The sequence below is a fragment of the Mauremys reevesii genome, linkage group 7 (genome assembly GCF_016161935.1).
Source record: "Mauremys reevesii isolate NIE-2019 linkage group 7, ASM1616193v1, whole genome shotgun sequence".
In the NCBI taxonomy this organism is placed as follows: Eukaryota; Metazoa; Chordata; order Testudines; family Geoemydidae; genus Mauremys; species Mauremys reevesii.
The window spans coordinates 50,878,442-50,895,909 of NC_052629.1; the positions used below are offsets into that span (position 1 = coordinate 50,878,442).

The 17,468-nt window shown below is 39.6% G+C and overlaps 1 protein-coding gene across 11 annotated transcripts in view; it reads right to left on the bottom strand.

Annotated features, from left to right (window-relative positions):
- The window catches only part of GRID1 (glutamate ionotropic receptor delta type subunit 1), an 845,372-nt gene that overhangs the window by 151,732 nt on the left and 676,172 nt on the right, over positions 1-17,468 (bottom strand). For all 11 annotated transcript variants that reach the window (XM_039480948.1, XM_039480949.1, XM_039480953.1 and 8 more), the window contains 2 exons: positions 13,356-13,517; positions 12,191-12,310 (listed from right to left, as the gene is read on the bottom strand). In XM_039480948.1, the coding sequence (XP_039336882.1) occupies positions 12,191-12,310; positions 13,356-13,517 (282 nt within the window). The remainder of the gene's footprint in view (positions 1-12,190; positions 12,311-13,355; positions 13,518-17,468) is intronic.

Here is a 17,468-nt window from a genome sequence, read left to right on the forward strand (position 1 = left end):
TGTTTCTGGCCACTTTCTTGAAATTAATAATAATACAAAATCATCCTGGAACTTTCGGCATCTTCTATAAGAAAAGCATGATCTTTCCCATGGTTTGCCATGAGAAACAACTACCTTAACTATATGCTTGTAAATGTCAACCTTGTGTCAGTTACCCCTATCTAAATCCAGAATGGAAAATGATGGAATGATATGGAAATAAAACATAACTGAGATTATAATCCTGTCCATAGAGTATGTTTTGTGCCTATATCTATATGCAGTTATCTTTCCAATCAAGTGGTACTAAATGCTATGATAATTAGAGGAACTAAATGTTTCACATAACTCCAGAGAAGGGAACATGCATATGCAGGGCTTGCCTGTTGGCATATAGTCCTTGCAACTGTCCTTGACACCGAATAAATGATTTTCCACTAAAAGTGAATAGATGATGCAATCTGTTTAGTTTATGCATTTATTACAACCAAAGTGACATCTATTATTTTATTTGTTCATTAAAATAATTTGGTTTACCTTTTATGGCATAGTCATTAATAACTTTCAAACCCATTGTGCTAATCAGACAATGTGGTTAAAAGCAAGTCTGATGGCACACAGATAATTCTTCAAGCTTTGGTGATACTTTAAATAGCAATCATGACTCAAGAAAATTCATCATGGTAGGAAATGTTAGAGAGGAAGAAAAACTGTCATACTTTATTCTGAAATGGAGAATTTACTGCCTTGGTCCCTGACAGATGCTGTGTAATAGGGAACAGCAAATAATCTTTCTCTTGACGTTTCCAAAGAGGTAAAAGGAGCCTGTCGGGGTGTTTTTCAATTTTTCCCCCCCTCATTATAATAAGATCATAGAATCTTGAAACTGAAATCTGTTTCCCCACAGAAATTATTTTTCCTCCATGGTGGGCGCACATCAGTTTATTATTGCAGAGTTCTTTATGAGTGCTGAGCAACTGGAATTAATTCCTCACCCACACACCACCCCCATTCTGAAGGGTCTTCAATAAATTATGGCGCTTTAGTAGAAACTCCACAGTTAAGGTTGTGAGACACTGACTGTTATGAGGCTGATTATAACATCCCTTTTAACACCTTAAGATTCTGCATATGTGTAAAAGAGAAAAAGCTGGAGATGGGACTCTTGTAGAATTTACAACTTACCATGTATTCCATGATATTCTATTTGTGAGATCAATGGATTCCAAACTCCAAACATGAAAAAGAATAACACTGCTGCATATGTGCAGGAGTGAAGAAGTCTCAGCAAAGTAGTTAATTATTGAAAATATGCTGATCCATTTAGGACTCACAAAGAGGGGTGCATTTTGAAAACATGGCCTCTGCGTTCACACATACAAATGGCATATAAACAGATCCTCGAAAGGGTTCCACCAGCACAGACTGAGACCTGCATGTACCATTATACATATGAGCAATAGTTTATGTAGAAATATGTGTATAAATTAGTATGGACCCTTAGACAATTTGTCCCATGATATATAAAGAATTTCTAATAAAAATATAACTGCCATATGTTTAGGACACACAACCATTTCAATGAATGGTGAAACACTTATCTATACCTGGCTATACAATCTTATTTTAGAATTTAGAGTTAAAAAATTTTGCTATAGAAACTTATTGAACATTACAAGAAAATATTGACTTTTTAAAAAATCAGTTGCAAAACTCAAACAAACCAGTACCCTGCTTCATATCAAGATAAGCACTCAAGCCAGTTGTTATGAAGTTTACTCAATAGTGTAATTAGCTTTTTATTAAAATGTCTTCCTACATTTTTAGACATAATTTTTCCCCGTAAATAAGGCACTTTATGGAATTTTCCATTCTAGTTTTCTAAGTCACATACTGAATAACATCTAGGTGCATTATGGAGAAAATTACAGCTAAACATGTAATGGATACTTGTTATGGTCACAGGGCAATATCCTAGAGTTCCCATTAAGTTTGGGTCTCTATATGTATGGTATAAATAATAGTACATCTTTTTCCAATTTGTCTACTATGAATGACACTCAGTTTTTTTTAAGAGGCTAAGGGAAAATTAAACCAAATGTAAATATACAACAATTGGATTTTGTCCAGGACATTGGTCTATTACCCCATTTTCTTTGAAAAAGTGCCATTGGCTCTTTAAAGACCACAACCAGCAAGAATCTCAGTTTTACATCTCATCTGAAAGACAGCGTAGTAACATAGATTAACCTGAATTACTACACCCAAGTATATGTTTATGAACTGCTCATATGGGAGATGGGCATCTGTTTTACAGCTAAACCAAGGCAATTTGGTTAGGTATTTTTCATATGAGTAAAACTGATTCAATTACTGAAGTAACTACCTGAGATAATTCCCTGCAATATATTACTTTTAGTAGCCATATGATGACTTTGCTGTATTCTTATGGATGCAGCCATCTAATGACTCAGACCCCTGAAGGATATAGGCCATTTGCTAATGAACAGGGAGCACAAACCATTGATGTGAGAATGGTGAGATTTCTTCCAAAAGTAACAGTTAGAAATAAAGTATTTTATCTGACTTCACCAGCGAGCCTTCAATCAATAAAAAGTTAAACACAGAAGTAGCAAAAGTGACTTCTGAAATCTGCCTCAAAGTGCAAAGGGAAACAATAAGACTGGCTTATGAAGCAAATGCTATTTCAAGAAAATCAAGTTTTCAGAAGAAGACTTGGAATGACATAAATGAATACCCACTGGTAAATGTTATCGTTCTGAACAGTGTGTTTCTTGTGAAATACAGTATATGCGCGAAATATTAGCTCTGCGTGCGTTCCAGCCAGCATGGGAAATAAGTGTACCGCTTACTTGAAAAAAAAGTAATAAAATATCATAAATAATAACACTACTTTGTAGTGCATCTTCCTACCAAGGATGATGATGATTATAACAACATCAAAGCTCTTTACAAACGTTAATTAAGGGCTTGTTCACATGAATAATTAGCCTGTGGCAAGATTGGGTGTAACTCCATCCTGCTAACTGTCCATGTGCACCCTGCTGATGCGGGTTAAATTTGTTACAGAGCTTTGATCTAGTTCCCTTTGAAACAGGACTAACTCAAAGTGCATTAATGAACAGTTCACATGTGTCAGCAGGACACACAGAGATAGTTAGATCATGACAGGCTAGTGCAGGATAGGTAGCTTCACACCCCATCTTGCTAAAGTCTAATTGCTCTTGTACACAAGCCTTAAGCCTAATAAAACCCCTGTGAGGGTAGTTAATTGATATTATGCTCCTTGTATACATGCACAAAGAGGCACAGATAGGTTAATTGCCCAAGACTACAGAAGAAAACTGTATAAATTCAAAAGCTTGTCTCATTCACCAACAGATGTTGGTCTAATAAAAGATATTACCTCACATACCTTGTCTTTCCAATATCCTGGGACCAACACAGCTACAGCAACAATACAAACGAGACTACAGAGTGAATCTATCATTTTCTGGAACTATAACCCTGGAATCCAGGCTCCCTGTTCTTTGCCCTCAACACTAGAGCATTAAAAGGAAACATATAGGGTGGAATTCACCCATGTGCACAGGCATTAGAGATAGTGTCTTGCATGCCTTTGCTTCCCCCCATGTTGAGATTATCATTAATAAAAATAGATAATATAGATCTATTCCAGATAGGGTGATGTCATAAATAAACAAATAGTTAAGGGTTAAGGTCTCTTTTACCTGTAAAGGGTTAACATGCAGTACCTGATGACCACCTGACCAGAGAACCAATCAGAGACAACATAATTTCAAATCTCTGTGGAGGGAAGCCTTTGTCTGTGTTCTTTGTTAGAGCTCTCTTTGGATCTAAGAGAGGTCAGTCATGTCTCCAAGTTCTCCTGGAGTAGTTCTACTATTTAATAGTGAGTATTAATTAGAAAGGCGGATTAGTCTTTTGAGTTGCTTTCTATATTTGCAATTGTGTGTTTGCTAAAGGAAATTCTTTATTCCTGTTTGCTGTTACTTTGCTTTCACTGAGAAAGAAAGGGGGAGGGAGAATTCTCTCCAGAGATTGATAAATTTAGACCCTGTATTGTTCTATCTTGGATTACAGAGACAAGTTACTTTCTTTTTATTCTTTAATAAATTCTTTTCTATTAAGGACTTGGTTGGTCTTTCCTTGGGTGGATTCTCAGGGAAAGAGGAGGGGGAGGTGAGTCCCTCTTTGTGTTGAGTCAAGGATTTGACTCGGTGTAATCTCTCCAAAGCAGGCTGAAGAGAGGGAAGGGGAGAGGGGAACTGGCTGTTTCTCTCTCTCTGGTGAGATTCAAGGTGTTTGGATCTGTGTTCCCCAGGGGAAGTTCTTGGGGGAACAGGGAGTGTGTCAGACACTTAAAAACTGACTGGTGGCAGCTTTTACTAGATCTAAACTAGGATTTTAGTTTAGAGGGAAACCAGTGCAGGTCCCCACATTGGAACCCAACAGCTTCAAGTGGGGGTGAGACCTATGACAGGTGACCAGACAACAAGTGTGAAAAATTGGGACACACTTCCATACTCTCTGCATGGAGGATCCCATAGACCTAGGGATGTAATCTGGTTCTTTATACTTAAAATTATAAACAACACCACTTCACTCTTTCATCAGGAGATCTGAAAACACTGTACAAAGGAACTCAGTATCATTATCACCATGTTACAGCTTGGAGAAATCAGTCACAGAGAGATGCAGTGATTTGCCCAAAGTCACACACCAGGCCGAGGCAGGGCCCGGATTAGAACCCAAGACCCTACACTATAAACTTACATCAGTAGAACTCCATAACTCAAGGGTGTGAATAATCCATACCCCGGAGTGACACAGATATACCGACATAACCCCCGGTGAAGACAGAGCTATATTGATGGGAGGACTTCCACCAATATAGCTACCACCGCTCATGGAGGTGGATTAACTACGTCGATGGGAGAAGCTCACAGTCTTCACTAAAGCATTACAGCGACGCAGCAGCACTGATGCCGCTGCAGCATTTTAAGTGTAACCTCAGCCCGGTGTTTTATCCATTAGGCCACAAATGGAACTGAACAGAATACTAGTTTTAATACAGCACTGTTAAAAATATAAAAAATATTGATGCTGAATAAGCAAAGAGAAGAAAAATATATTTTTAAAGGGGGAAAAAAAGGTCTTGTAAATGAGTGTCTCTGAGCTCAGAATAAGAAAGTTAGTGTGTGAGGTTCAAGTAACAGAGTGTAATAGCAGCTAACTTTGGTGTTAAGTTCAAACCAGCCATCCTGAAAGGTACCTTTAAAAAATGGAGGTAGGGGGTGTGGAGAATATTTCTCCTACAAGTACAGTTGCCAGCTATAATTGTAACATCAAAACACATGAAGAATATGAAGAAAAAAGGCTACTAAATTCATTCCGGCTGCTCCTTAGGGTCTACCTGAATTCTGCATGCCAATTTATCTAATTTCACCACTTTTCTCTGCATCCACATTTCTCTCCTGCTCAAATTTCCCTTGCTTTAAAAACTCATCAGCAGAGGTTCTGCTCATAGACACACCTTGCTTCAGTGGCTATAATTTTCACTTTTTGATTGATTTGGCCATTTCTTACTTTTTATATGATGATCCTTTAACCTAAAATTGCATTTGCTTTCCTCTTTCAACTCATATCAAGCCAATTTTCCTTTGGATGTGGTAAAACTTTCAGGCTGGGGTTTTAAAATGAGTATAAAGGAACTAGGGACTTACATCCCATTGAAATCCAGTGGGAATTGGGAGCCTAACTTACTTAAGGTTGAGATTTTCAATGAAGCCTAAGTTCTAAAATGCATTCATGAGGTCATCACAGCCTCCTTTTTCCCAGTGAAACATGTCCCATGTTCTCAGTCTTCCTTTAGGATGTACAGGAAATAGGAAAGACCCAATTGATTACCATCTAAAGCAGGGGAAGCTGTACTGAGTATGGTACTAAAGCTAAAGGTACTAGTGCCTTATACACAGAGTTTGCGGGAATGATTATTAAATATGTACCAATCAAAATATCCACTTCTTCATAAGATTAAACTGGGGAGTTTTTATTTATTGTTTTGGCAAAAAGAAACAGAGAATTTCCTGTCGTACACAATCAGGCTGCAACAGACCAGAGGGGGGGGGGGAAGCAAATACAGTACAGTACTGTGTTAAACGTAAACTACTAAAAAAATTAAGGGAAAACAGCATTTTTCTTCTGCATAGTAAAGTTTCAAAGCTATATTAAGTCAATGTTCAGATGTAAACTGAACAACCATAACTTTTTGTACAGAGTTACGAGCATTTCAGAGTTACGAACAACCTTCATTCCCGAGGTATTTATAATCAGAGGTTCTACTATACCAGGGATCGGCAACCTTTCAGAAGAGGTGTGCCAAGTCTTCATTTATTCACTCTAATTTAAGGCTTTGTGTGCCAGTAATACATTTTAACGTTTTTAGAAGGTCTCTTTATATAAGTCTATAATATATAACTAAACTATTGTTGTATGTAAAGTAAATAAGGTTTTTAAAATGTTTAAGAAGCTTAATTTAAAATTAAATTAAAATGCAGAGGTCCCCAGACCAGTGGCCAGGAGCCGGGCAGTGTGAGTGCCACTGAAAATCATCTCATGTGCCTCCTTCGGCACGCGTGCCATAGGTTGCCTACCCCTGTACTATACATTTCTGAAGTTTCCAGATGATACCAAGCTGGGAGGGGTTGCAAGTGCTTTGGAGGATAGCATCAAAATTCAAAATGATCTGGACAAACTGGAGAAATGGTCTGGAGTAAATAGCATTACATTCAATAAGGACAAATGCAAAGTACTCCACTTAGGAAGAAACAATCAGTTGCACACATACAAAATGTGAAATGACTGCCTAGGAAGGAGTATGGTGGAAGGGATCTGGGGGTCATAGTGCATCACAAGCTAAATATGAATCAATAGTGTAACACTGTTGCAAAAAAAGCAAACATCCTTCTGGGATGTATCAGCAGGAGTGTTGTAAGCAAGACACGAGAAGTAATTCTTCCGCTTTACCCCATGCTGATTAGATCTCAACTGGAGTATTGTATCCAGTTCTGGGCGCCATATTTCAGGAAGGATGTGGACAAATTGGAGACAATCCAGAGAAGAGCGATAAAAATGATTAAAGGTCTAGAAAACATGACCTGTGAGGGAAGATTGAAAAATTGGGTTTTGTTTAGTCTGGAGAAGAGAAGACTGAGGGGAAACATGATAGCAGTTTACAAGTACATAAAAGGTTGTTACAAGAAGGAGAGAGAAAAATTGTTCTCTTTAACTTCTGAGGATAGGACAATAACCAAGGGGCTTACATTGCAGCAAGGGTAGTTTAGGTTGGACATTAGGAAAAACTTCCTGTCAGGGTGGCTAAGCACAGGAATAAATTGCCCAAGGAGGTTGTGGAATCTCTGTCATTGGAGATTTTTAAGAGCAGGTTAGATAAACACCTCTCAGGGTTGGTCTAGATAATACGTAGCCTTGCTATTAGTGCAGGGGACTGGACTAGATGACCTCTTGAGATCCCTTCCAGTCCTATGATTCTTTGTGTGGGGGCCAAGGTGAGAATTTTACCTTCACCGTCACTGTGGAACTATTTTGTCTGCAAAAGCCACAGGTCCCAGGGCAGCCCATAGGAGCTTAGGTCCATCTACAGAAAGGTTTTATGTCTTCCTGCCAGGGCTGATTGACCTTATGTTCTTTTCCCATGATTCCATCTCAGCCATTCTCCCAGGGAATCCCTAGCTGAAAGCTGCCCCTAGAAGGCTAAGTAGCAAGGGCCCAATATAAAGTGGCAGCCATAGTGCAGACTCATGCTTCATTAACTTTTTACTGACTTCCCCACTAGGATGGAACAGTCTATGTGCGTCCTGTCACCCCTTCTGAGTGCCTATCATGAGGGCTCTCTGTGGGGTCCAGGCCCAGGAGAAGACCAGGGCCGCAGAGGAAGCTGAGTGTCACTTCATATGGGATGAAGATCTATGGAGAGGGGACCCTCCATACCTCTCCAAAAGGGTGACACCCCATAGTTATATGCAGACAGCTGAAGATCAACCAGAATTGGCCTCTCACTCAAGTAATTTAAAAGGAGAAGAGCTTGAATTTTCAAGCCATTGAAAATATTTTTGAACTGTAACAGATTTTTGCTGCAAATAATAGAGAAGTGGGAGATGAATATGAAAATCTAATAGAGATCAAGAGAGGAGTGAGACAAAGTTGTATAATGTCACCAACTTTATTCAACTTTTACAGCAAGTGTTTGATTAAATTAATCGAAGAAACAGAAGAAGATATTAAGATAAAAGGAAAATGGATGAATCACATTCACTACGCAGATTGAAAAGAAGGTCTGATGAAGTTAGTGGAGATTTTATGTGAATATGTTAAAGAATATGATCTTAAGTGAAATGTGGACAAAACAAAAATTATTGTGTTATTCAAGGTACCTGGGAAAACATGCAAGATTCCAGCGAATGACACGGCCATTCAATAAATGAGAAATTATTTCTACTTCAGAAGCATTATTACAGAAGACGGAAGACTAGATAATGAAGACAGCACCAGAATAGCAAGAGTGAAAGAGACATTCTGGAAGAATAAAAATCTGATGAGCAGGGACATAAATTTGAAGGCTAAATTCTGATTCTTTTAAAACTTACATTGGGTCTGCGTTAAAATTACTGCTGTGAAACATGGACATTCCAACAATTGATAATAAAGAGGCTGCAATTCTTCAACTTATGGTGTTATAGAAGAATTCTGAAAATAGAATGAATAGACAGAGTAGCCAATGAAAAATTTTGGAAGATATTGATAACTGAAACTTAGCAAAAACTTGTTAGAGATCTTACAAAAGGAAAGATTTGATTTGCAAGGCACATTTTAACAAATTCAGTGGGTGATGCATGTTTAGGAGCACCTGAAGGGAAAGTTGATAGCAGAAAAACATGAAGTAGAAAAAGAAGATCTTGGATGGACAATGTGGTATCCTGGGTGGATCAAAAGGAATATTCATCCACAAAACGATTAGCAGAAGAGCGTACAGAATGGGCTACCATGGTTGCAAACCTCCAGTAATAGAGATGTCAAATAAGAATAAGAATAATAAATAAATAAATAAATAAAAAAGAGGGGAAAAGACTCAAAATAACAGACTCATGCAGATACTACAGTACTTATGCTGTGAAAAATATCACCTCTTTCCAAGGATTTCCAGTCAGATACTCTCTCTTTACTATTTCCAAACATTAAACTAAAAGGTAAATACATGCTTTCAGAATCTTTTCCTGCTCAAAGCAGTATGTTGCAATAAGCAGCTCTCCACATAGTTCCTCTCTTTCAGAAATATATCTTCTTACATTCTTTGCACTGGATACCATTGTTCATTAACAACCAAGGTATCTGAATAGACTTAAGCCCTCCTCCATCTAACTGTTTTACGTGATCCTCTCACTTTAATATAAATTATGAACTTGGAAATCTTTCATATAAACAAATCAGGAGATCAAACATGAAGCCTTGTTGTATCCTATTTGTACATCATCATCTTTCCCCAGTCCAATTAGTCAGATAATATTTACTTTCTTGTCTTAGAGTCACTTCTGAATAACCTTATCTGGTCATTTTAAGGGTGCATGGATTTCACCTGAGTTAAGCCTGTTTGTTCTGCTCCAATTTATTGTAGGAACTCTTGCATGTATGCTGGCAGAAACTGGTGTAAATAATAATAAAAATAATCATTTACACCTATGCAGTGATTTCCATCCAAAGATCTAAAAGTTATTCTCAACTGGGGTAAGCATTGTGATACTAGCTTTACAGAGAGAGAAGCTGAGGCATAAAATTAAGTGACTTGCTCAAGGTCACTGAAGAAATCTGTAGTGGAGACAGTAATGGAACCTAGGTCTCCTAACCCAGTTTTGTGCTCTGCTCAACAGTCATTTTTGCCTCCCAAAGTGACCTTAATTTTCCATTAGCGAAATAGAATGATTTCAAAAGGAAGACAGCTGGGGACTTGGAGAGTATTCCTTCTTTCAAGCAGAACAACTGTGGAACATGCAGTAAAGTGGACAGAAAGGTAACCTTTTCCTACCCACTTGAATACAGAGAGGGTTCATACCCTGATCTAAATTCTTCAGAGACAGTTCCTGGCAAAGCAAGAAGTTTAATAATTTCTAATCCTAGAGCCATATAAATTGAAATGATTTTTTTCCTGTTATTGTTTAATGACCATTTCAGGACATAGGCGCCCTCTGCAAAGCCCTACTGACTTTCTGAAAATCAGACTTAAGGTATCTCAAAAATTGGGCATCCAAAATTAGAGGAGAATGTTTGAAAATCTGGATGGATAAACACAAAATGTTACTGCTGAGCCAAACAAACTTCAGACAACTTCTGGCCATTTTTGTTTCAAAGAAGCATTAATATTTTTTAAGTAAGACTGTAGATGTGTACCTTTATTCATTTGTCCATTAGAGGAATTCAGGGAGATGAAATTTGGATTAGTAAAAACAAACAGACAAATGAAAAACTGAAATTTTGCAAACTTTGAGCCAATATGAAATTCTGTCTCTTTATTCACTTCTGCTTTTTCAGACACAGGGCCAGCTCCAGACCCCAGCGCGCCAAGTGCGTGCTTGGGGCGGCATCCCATGGGAGGGCGGCAGGCGGCTCCGGTGGACCTCCCGCACACGTGCCTGCGGAGGGTCCGCTGGTCCCGCGGCTTCAGTGGAGCATCTGCAGGCACGTCTGCAGGAGGTCCACCGGAGCCGCGGGACCTGCGACCGCCAGAGGCCCCCCACGCCATGCCGCCCTGCTTGGGGCGGCGCAAATCCTAGAACCGCCCCTGTTCAGACAAATAGTTTATTCACCAAAAAGTGCTGTTTTGGATTGACTGAAACTATTTGCAAATTTGATCTGATTGATTCTGATGGGGAAAAACTTTTCCCAGGCCAGCAAACCATATGCATACATCTGTCCTCTTTATCACCTTGTAATGTTCAATCTGCCTGATTCAGAAGAGGAATTTGAATCCACATCTCCTACCTCCCAGGCTAGTGTCTTAATTTCATTCTTAGTCCTTTCTTTGGCAAGGTGGAAGAATTCCATCAGGAGAGATTGAGAGAAGCCCACCTCAAATAACCCATAGTGTGGTGATTGGGCTACTTATCTGGGACAAGGGAGATCTGAGTTCAAATCCTTACTGCAGAGTGGGGATTCAAACCTGGATTTCCACTTCCCAGGCATGTGTTTTAGCCACTGGGCTAAAGGTAATAAAGGGGGACATGCTCACAGCCAGTTTGCTGGCCCAAAACAGACTTTCCCTGTTTGTTGACAATTTCCAAGTATTTTTTCTGATTTTTGGTTGTCCCAACTGAAAAAAAAAAATCAGTTAATCTCCCAGGTCTGCTCTACATAGTATAAGAAATGCCAATGTAATATGAATTATTTAAAAATAATATTTTAATGGAAGCCCATTTGTATATCTATTATGTGGGCATTTTTCAGCTTCTGTTCCAGTCAAAACCAAAGCAAATCAACTCTTCCTATTCATGTGCTAGCCTTAATTTACAGTCCTCCATCTGTATGAACATTTCCTACTAAGCTTTCTCATCTTAAGGCAACATATATTAATGATCATTTTTACCAGTCCTATCTCCCATCTCATTCCAAACTGTGTCTGCTCCACTAGCCAGTTTTGATATGTCATTTCTGTCTTCAAATAGAACATCCTCCTTTCACATTACTATACCTACTCCAGTATTCCAGATTCTTACAGAGACTGTACTTTCAAAAGGCTTTATATGTTCTGGTAATTTAATATCCCAGTTAGTTTCCTGATTAGGACAAGTCTCAGTTATGCCAATTATATTATAATTCACCGGAAAGTCTTCACTATTATGCTCACCGCATCAGTATAGAATATATTAAGGAATACTGCACATTTGAGAACAATTTGCAGGCCTCCCTCCTGATGGTATAAAAGTGTTATCTTTCAAGATTTAAGTGTATGAGAAATTAGAATATATTATTTCTGTAATAAGTGACTTTTGTAATGTGAGCAAAAGCACTTCTTCCATTCTTTCTAAAAGGATAGCATTTTCCCCCACATAAGCAGGATCTCACTCTTTTTCAGGGGAAAAAAAAACTGAATCTTTACCCTCCGCACATCTTTGCCAAATGTTTCACTATAGCTGGTGCCCAGTATTTCAAATTGGACATAGGGATTGGAGCCGTCTTCTCTAAATTCCATAACGCCAGTGAGCCCAGTTATATGTCCCTAAGGAAACAATGTTAAAGACATTAGAATACAATTTTTATAAAGCACCATTCATGCTCCAGGTATCCTAACATGCCTTGCAAATGCTTGCAATTAAATTAATGTGGCAGGCTTGATATGCTCTGCAATAGCTCACACATAGCCTTAGACAAAATATACTGCCTTACTGAGAAAGAGACTGTTAGCCAAGACACATCTACTGTTCATTTTGAACCATGTCTTGGGATCTTTAACGTATACAAGGACAGCCACCAGTGAAAAGCAGACAGAACCTTAGCTGAATCTGAAACTATAACACTTGTAACATGATTGAGTTTGCCTAGATTCTGGTGTGCAACACAAAGCCAACACTTTCTGGCTCAGAAAAAAAAAGAGCTACCAAGTCAGGCTGACAACAATGTATTTTCAATGTTATTAAAACTTCAGTGAACAAAGCTCATGCCAGTTTAACAGTGGTGTAACTAAAAAATTATTTAACCTTGCTTTAAATTGTCAATGAAACAGTGGTGTCATTAGAGTTGGTTGGAACATTTTCACCAAAATGAAATTTCACCAACACATGCTGTTTCAATGAACATTCTGTCAGAAAGGGGTGTGTGTCCAGGGCAGGGTGAGAAAGAATGCATATGAATTGAGCTCAGTATTTACTCCAGATTTACAGTAGAGTGAAATAAGAATCAAGATATTGGATTATACAATGCACCATTTTTCCTCTTGTTTCCTAAAAGCCAACCATGTTAGCAGCTTTGGTAAGGAATGTACATCTTATTCATGGTCTACTCTGACAACTACTTAAGGTTTCATCCATTTGGTGAAATGCATAAAGCTATATGACTATTCATCATTTTGTGACTTACACAAAACATAGCCATGACATCACCAGTTGTAGAGGATACACCTTCATGACCACACAGTTTCATTAATAACAACTTAAAATCAAGGTTTTAAGAAGTTTTGAGAAGTTTATCTGAAAGAAAAATCAGAGCACTTTGGTTCTTTTGTACTTTTTATTGCACATTGGGCTTCCAACCTTGTCCACTCTTACCTTCTTAATAGTCTCCAACATGGATCGACCTCCATTCCAAGGTTTGGTGGATTTCCTCATGCAGTTCAAGCTTGCCATGCTGTGCCATTTCCTGTCCTCCAGCTTTCTATGGAAGGCATTGGCCAACATGAGCACGCTGTCATATAGATAGAGGTTAGAAACCTGCAAACAATGAAAAGAGTAAAACAGAGATTGTAGTCTTGAATATCTCCTCAAAAGAAAAAAAAACTTTAAAAATAAAACACAGGAGGACTTGTAAAGATTAATATGGAGCTTTTCACTTAAAGTGCACCAGTTCAAATACACTAGGTTGGGAGTGATTATAGCTGCATCAGTAAAATAGTCACTCATTGGTATCTTGACAGTCATTTTGGCAGGGAGACCAAGGAGTGAATGGAATTACCCTGTCATCTTCTATGCTCACTCTACCAGACCTCTCTGTAGCTTTTTACACAGTAGAGCACAAGGTACTGCTAATAAACCTACCAGGCATAAATGGAGTAGATAGAGCAGCATTACTATGACTCCAATCATTTCTCTCTAGCACAGGAGTCGACAACCTTTCAGAAGTGCTGTGCCGAGTCTTCATTTATTCACTCTAATTTAAGGTTTCGCGTGCCAGTCATACATTTTAACATTTTTAGAAGGTCTCTTTCTATAAGTCTATAATATATAACTAAACTATTGTTGTATGTAAAGTAAATAAGGTTTTTAAAATGTTTAAGAAGCTTCATTTAAAATTAAATTAAAATGCAGAGGTCCCCAGACCAGTGGCCAGGACCCAAGCAGTGTGAGTGCCACTGAAAATCAGCTCGCACGCCGAATGCGGTATGCGTGCCATAGGTTGCCTACCCCTGCTCTAGCATAACCCTGAGAGTGGTGATGGGTAACTGCTCCTGGTCCTCTTTCTTGCAGGGTCCTTAATATCCCTTCTTTTTTATATAAGAATATTTGAAGAGACAGTGAGATGACAGTGGCTCCACTACCAATTATATGCTTATAACAGCCAAATGAGTACATCATTCTCCACCGATATAACCATTATCACTACTAAGATGTCATAATGAATACAAGACATACATCATATACCTTCTTGACACACAGCAGCTGGCTCAAACTCAACCCAGACAAGACTGAAGTGATACAGGTTGAAAAAATAGCTAGACACTGTGCCATGTCTTCCACTGAAAGTATACAGCCCCCATTCGTCAAAATTGTGCAAAGCCTCAGTGATCTTGTTTGATTCCTCACTGAGCTGGGATGATCAGGTAGCATCAGCAATGAAAAGTGTCTTTCCCCTGCAGCTCATGAAGGAATATCACCCCTTTATGGTGGACAAAGACCTGGCCACAAGATCCACGCATTTATCAACTCCAGATTTAATTTCTGTAATTCACTGTATCTGAAACATGGAAACAGTGAAATGCACACCATGTAGCTGCCCACTTCCTCCAAAGTTCAGGCCACTATGAGCACATCAGGCCTGTGCTCCAGTTTTACTAGTTCCCAATCGACTTCTGAGGCCAGCGTAAGGGCTTAATCTGTCAGAGATAGGCTAGATCAGAGGTGGGCAAACTACAGCCCGCGGGCCACATCCGGCCTGCAGGACCGTCCTGCTGGGCCCTTGAACTCCTGGCTGAGGAGGGTCCCCCCTCCCCCACAGCCTCAGTGCGACATGCCGCCAACGCGGGAGGGGGCTGCACTGCAGAGGCAGGGGAGAGCAGGAAGAGAGGCTCACCTGCAGTCTCAGGGGAGCAGGCAGGTGGTGTGGGTGGTGGGAGCATGGCGAATGCGGCCAGAGGACTCAGGAGGAGCACCAGGCAGCCCCACAGCCGGCCGGAGAGAAGCAGTGCTTTGAAGGCAAAACCGCAGCGTCTCTCAGGCTGCGAGGCTGCCCCTGCTCCTCTTGAGTCCTCCGCCCTTGTTCGCAGGGCCACACTCTGAAAGGGTCTTGGGGGGGGGTTGGATAGGGGATGGAGTTCCAGGGGGTCTGTCAGGTGGCGGGGCAGTCAGGGAGTAGGGGGGATTGGATAAGGGGTGGGATCCCAAGGGGGCGGTTAGGGGCAGAGGGTCCCAGGAGGGGGTGGTCAGGGGACAAGGAGTGGGGGGGGGGTTGGATGGGTCGGGAGTTCTGAGGGGGACAGTCAGGGGGCAGGAAGTGGGATGAGGCAGATAGGGTTAGGGTTTGGGGAGGCACAGCCTTCCCTATCCGGCCCTCCATAGAGTTTTGGAACCCCAATGAGGCCTTCAGGCCAAAAAGTTTGCCCACCCCTCATCTAGACTTAGCCCTGCCTTGAGTGCAGGAGACTGAAGTAGAAGACCTCATAAGAACATAAGAATGGCCATACTGGGTCAGACCAAAGGTCCATCCAGCCCAGTATCCTCTCTACTGGCAGTGGCCTATGCCAGGTGCCCCAGAGGGAATGAACCTAACAGGTAATGATCAAGTGATCTCTCTCCTGCCATCCATTTCCACCCTCTCACAAACGGAGGCTAGGGACACCATTCCTTTCCCATCCTGGCTAATAGCCATTAATGGACTTAACCTCCATGAATTTATCCAGTTCTCTTTTAAACCCTATTATAGTCCTAGTCTTCACAACCTCCTCAGGCAAGGAGTTCCACTGCTTCACTGTGCACTGTGTGAAGAAGAACTTCCTTTTATTTGTTTTAAACCTGCTGCCAATTAATTTCGTTTGATGGCCCCTAGTTCTTATATTATGGGAACAAGTAAATAACTTTTCCTTATTCACTTTCTCCACACCACTCATGACTTTATATACCTCTATCATATCCCCCTTAGTCTCCTCTTTTCCAAGCTGAAAAGTCCTAGCCTCTTTACTCTCTCCTCATATGGGACTCGTTCCAACCCCCTAATCATTTTAGTTGCCCTTCTCTGAACCTTTTCTAGTGCTAGAATATCTTTTTTGAGATGAGGAGTACACATCTGTATCTCTTGAGGTCCCTTCCAGTCCTACGATTCTATGATCTTCAAAGCAATAAATGGATCAGGTTCCCTAATATAGGAGGCCAGAAGAGATGAAACAATCCAGAATCAGATCAGCTTGAAGAAGGCTGAAAACCTCCCTATTTGACAGAGCTATTTTGCCATAGCCAGAATAACAGTAAACAAAATAATTTAAAATAAAAGTGTTAAAATATAAGCAGATACTCCCTAAAAAGTGGATATACTTCTGATATGCCAGTAGATGTTATTGCCTTCTCTAATTCCCATGAAGTACATATCTCTATATAAATGATAATCTTAATTAGCTATATATTTAATTAACATAGCCTATCACTGCAGACAACATGGTATTTTCATAATGAACTAATATTTCTACAAAATCCAGGACTAAATCAGATGTGAATTAAACAGGCACACAGCTGAACAGTATCAAAAAGGCCTATCCATACATTTTAAAAAAGATCTCTCTTATGTGGTACAGAAAAGAAAAATGCAAAAAAGAGGGATGCCCATTTATACAGTGAAGAGTAGGGCTGATTAATCATGAAAAGGGATTTTAATGTTGAAAACATACAGCGTGTGAGAGATACTTTCTTAGGTAAAAAGCTCTTCCATTTTATACTATCACTAAATAAAATCTTTCCCTTCCCCAATAGCTACACATCATTCATGTTCATTATTTTTACGCTTCTACTACTGTCTGATTATCATGCTCCTTGAAAAATAGCTTACAAAAAATAGCCCCTTGTCAGATTTCTTCTTTTTTTTTTCAATAGCAAATGTTTAAAGAGTTAATGAGAATGGTCCCAGTGACTCTGCCCCTGGTTTGGTTAAGTATCTGCTGCTTCTGCTCAGCTGTGTATCTCCTTATACTGTAGATGGTTATTTTATTTGTAAACTGTTTGGAAACTAAGCGAGTCCTGTTATTCAACAGGATGGTTTTCCTCTTCTGTTTTGAGCTGGTTTCCACAAAAAAAAGTCCTGCTCATTTATAAATAGATTTCCCATGCATAAGGAAAGTGCAATTTCTTACATGCCAAAGTGAGAGAGATCCTCTAAGTTCTCCACTGAAGTTCATTTTACACCCACACGTTGTACCTGACAACTCATTTTAAAGTCAGCCACAGAGTGGAAATGTATTGTAT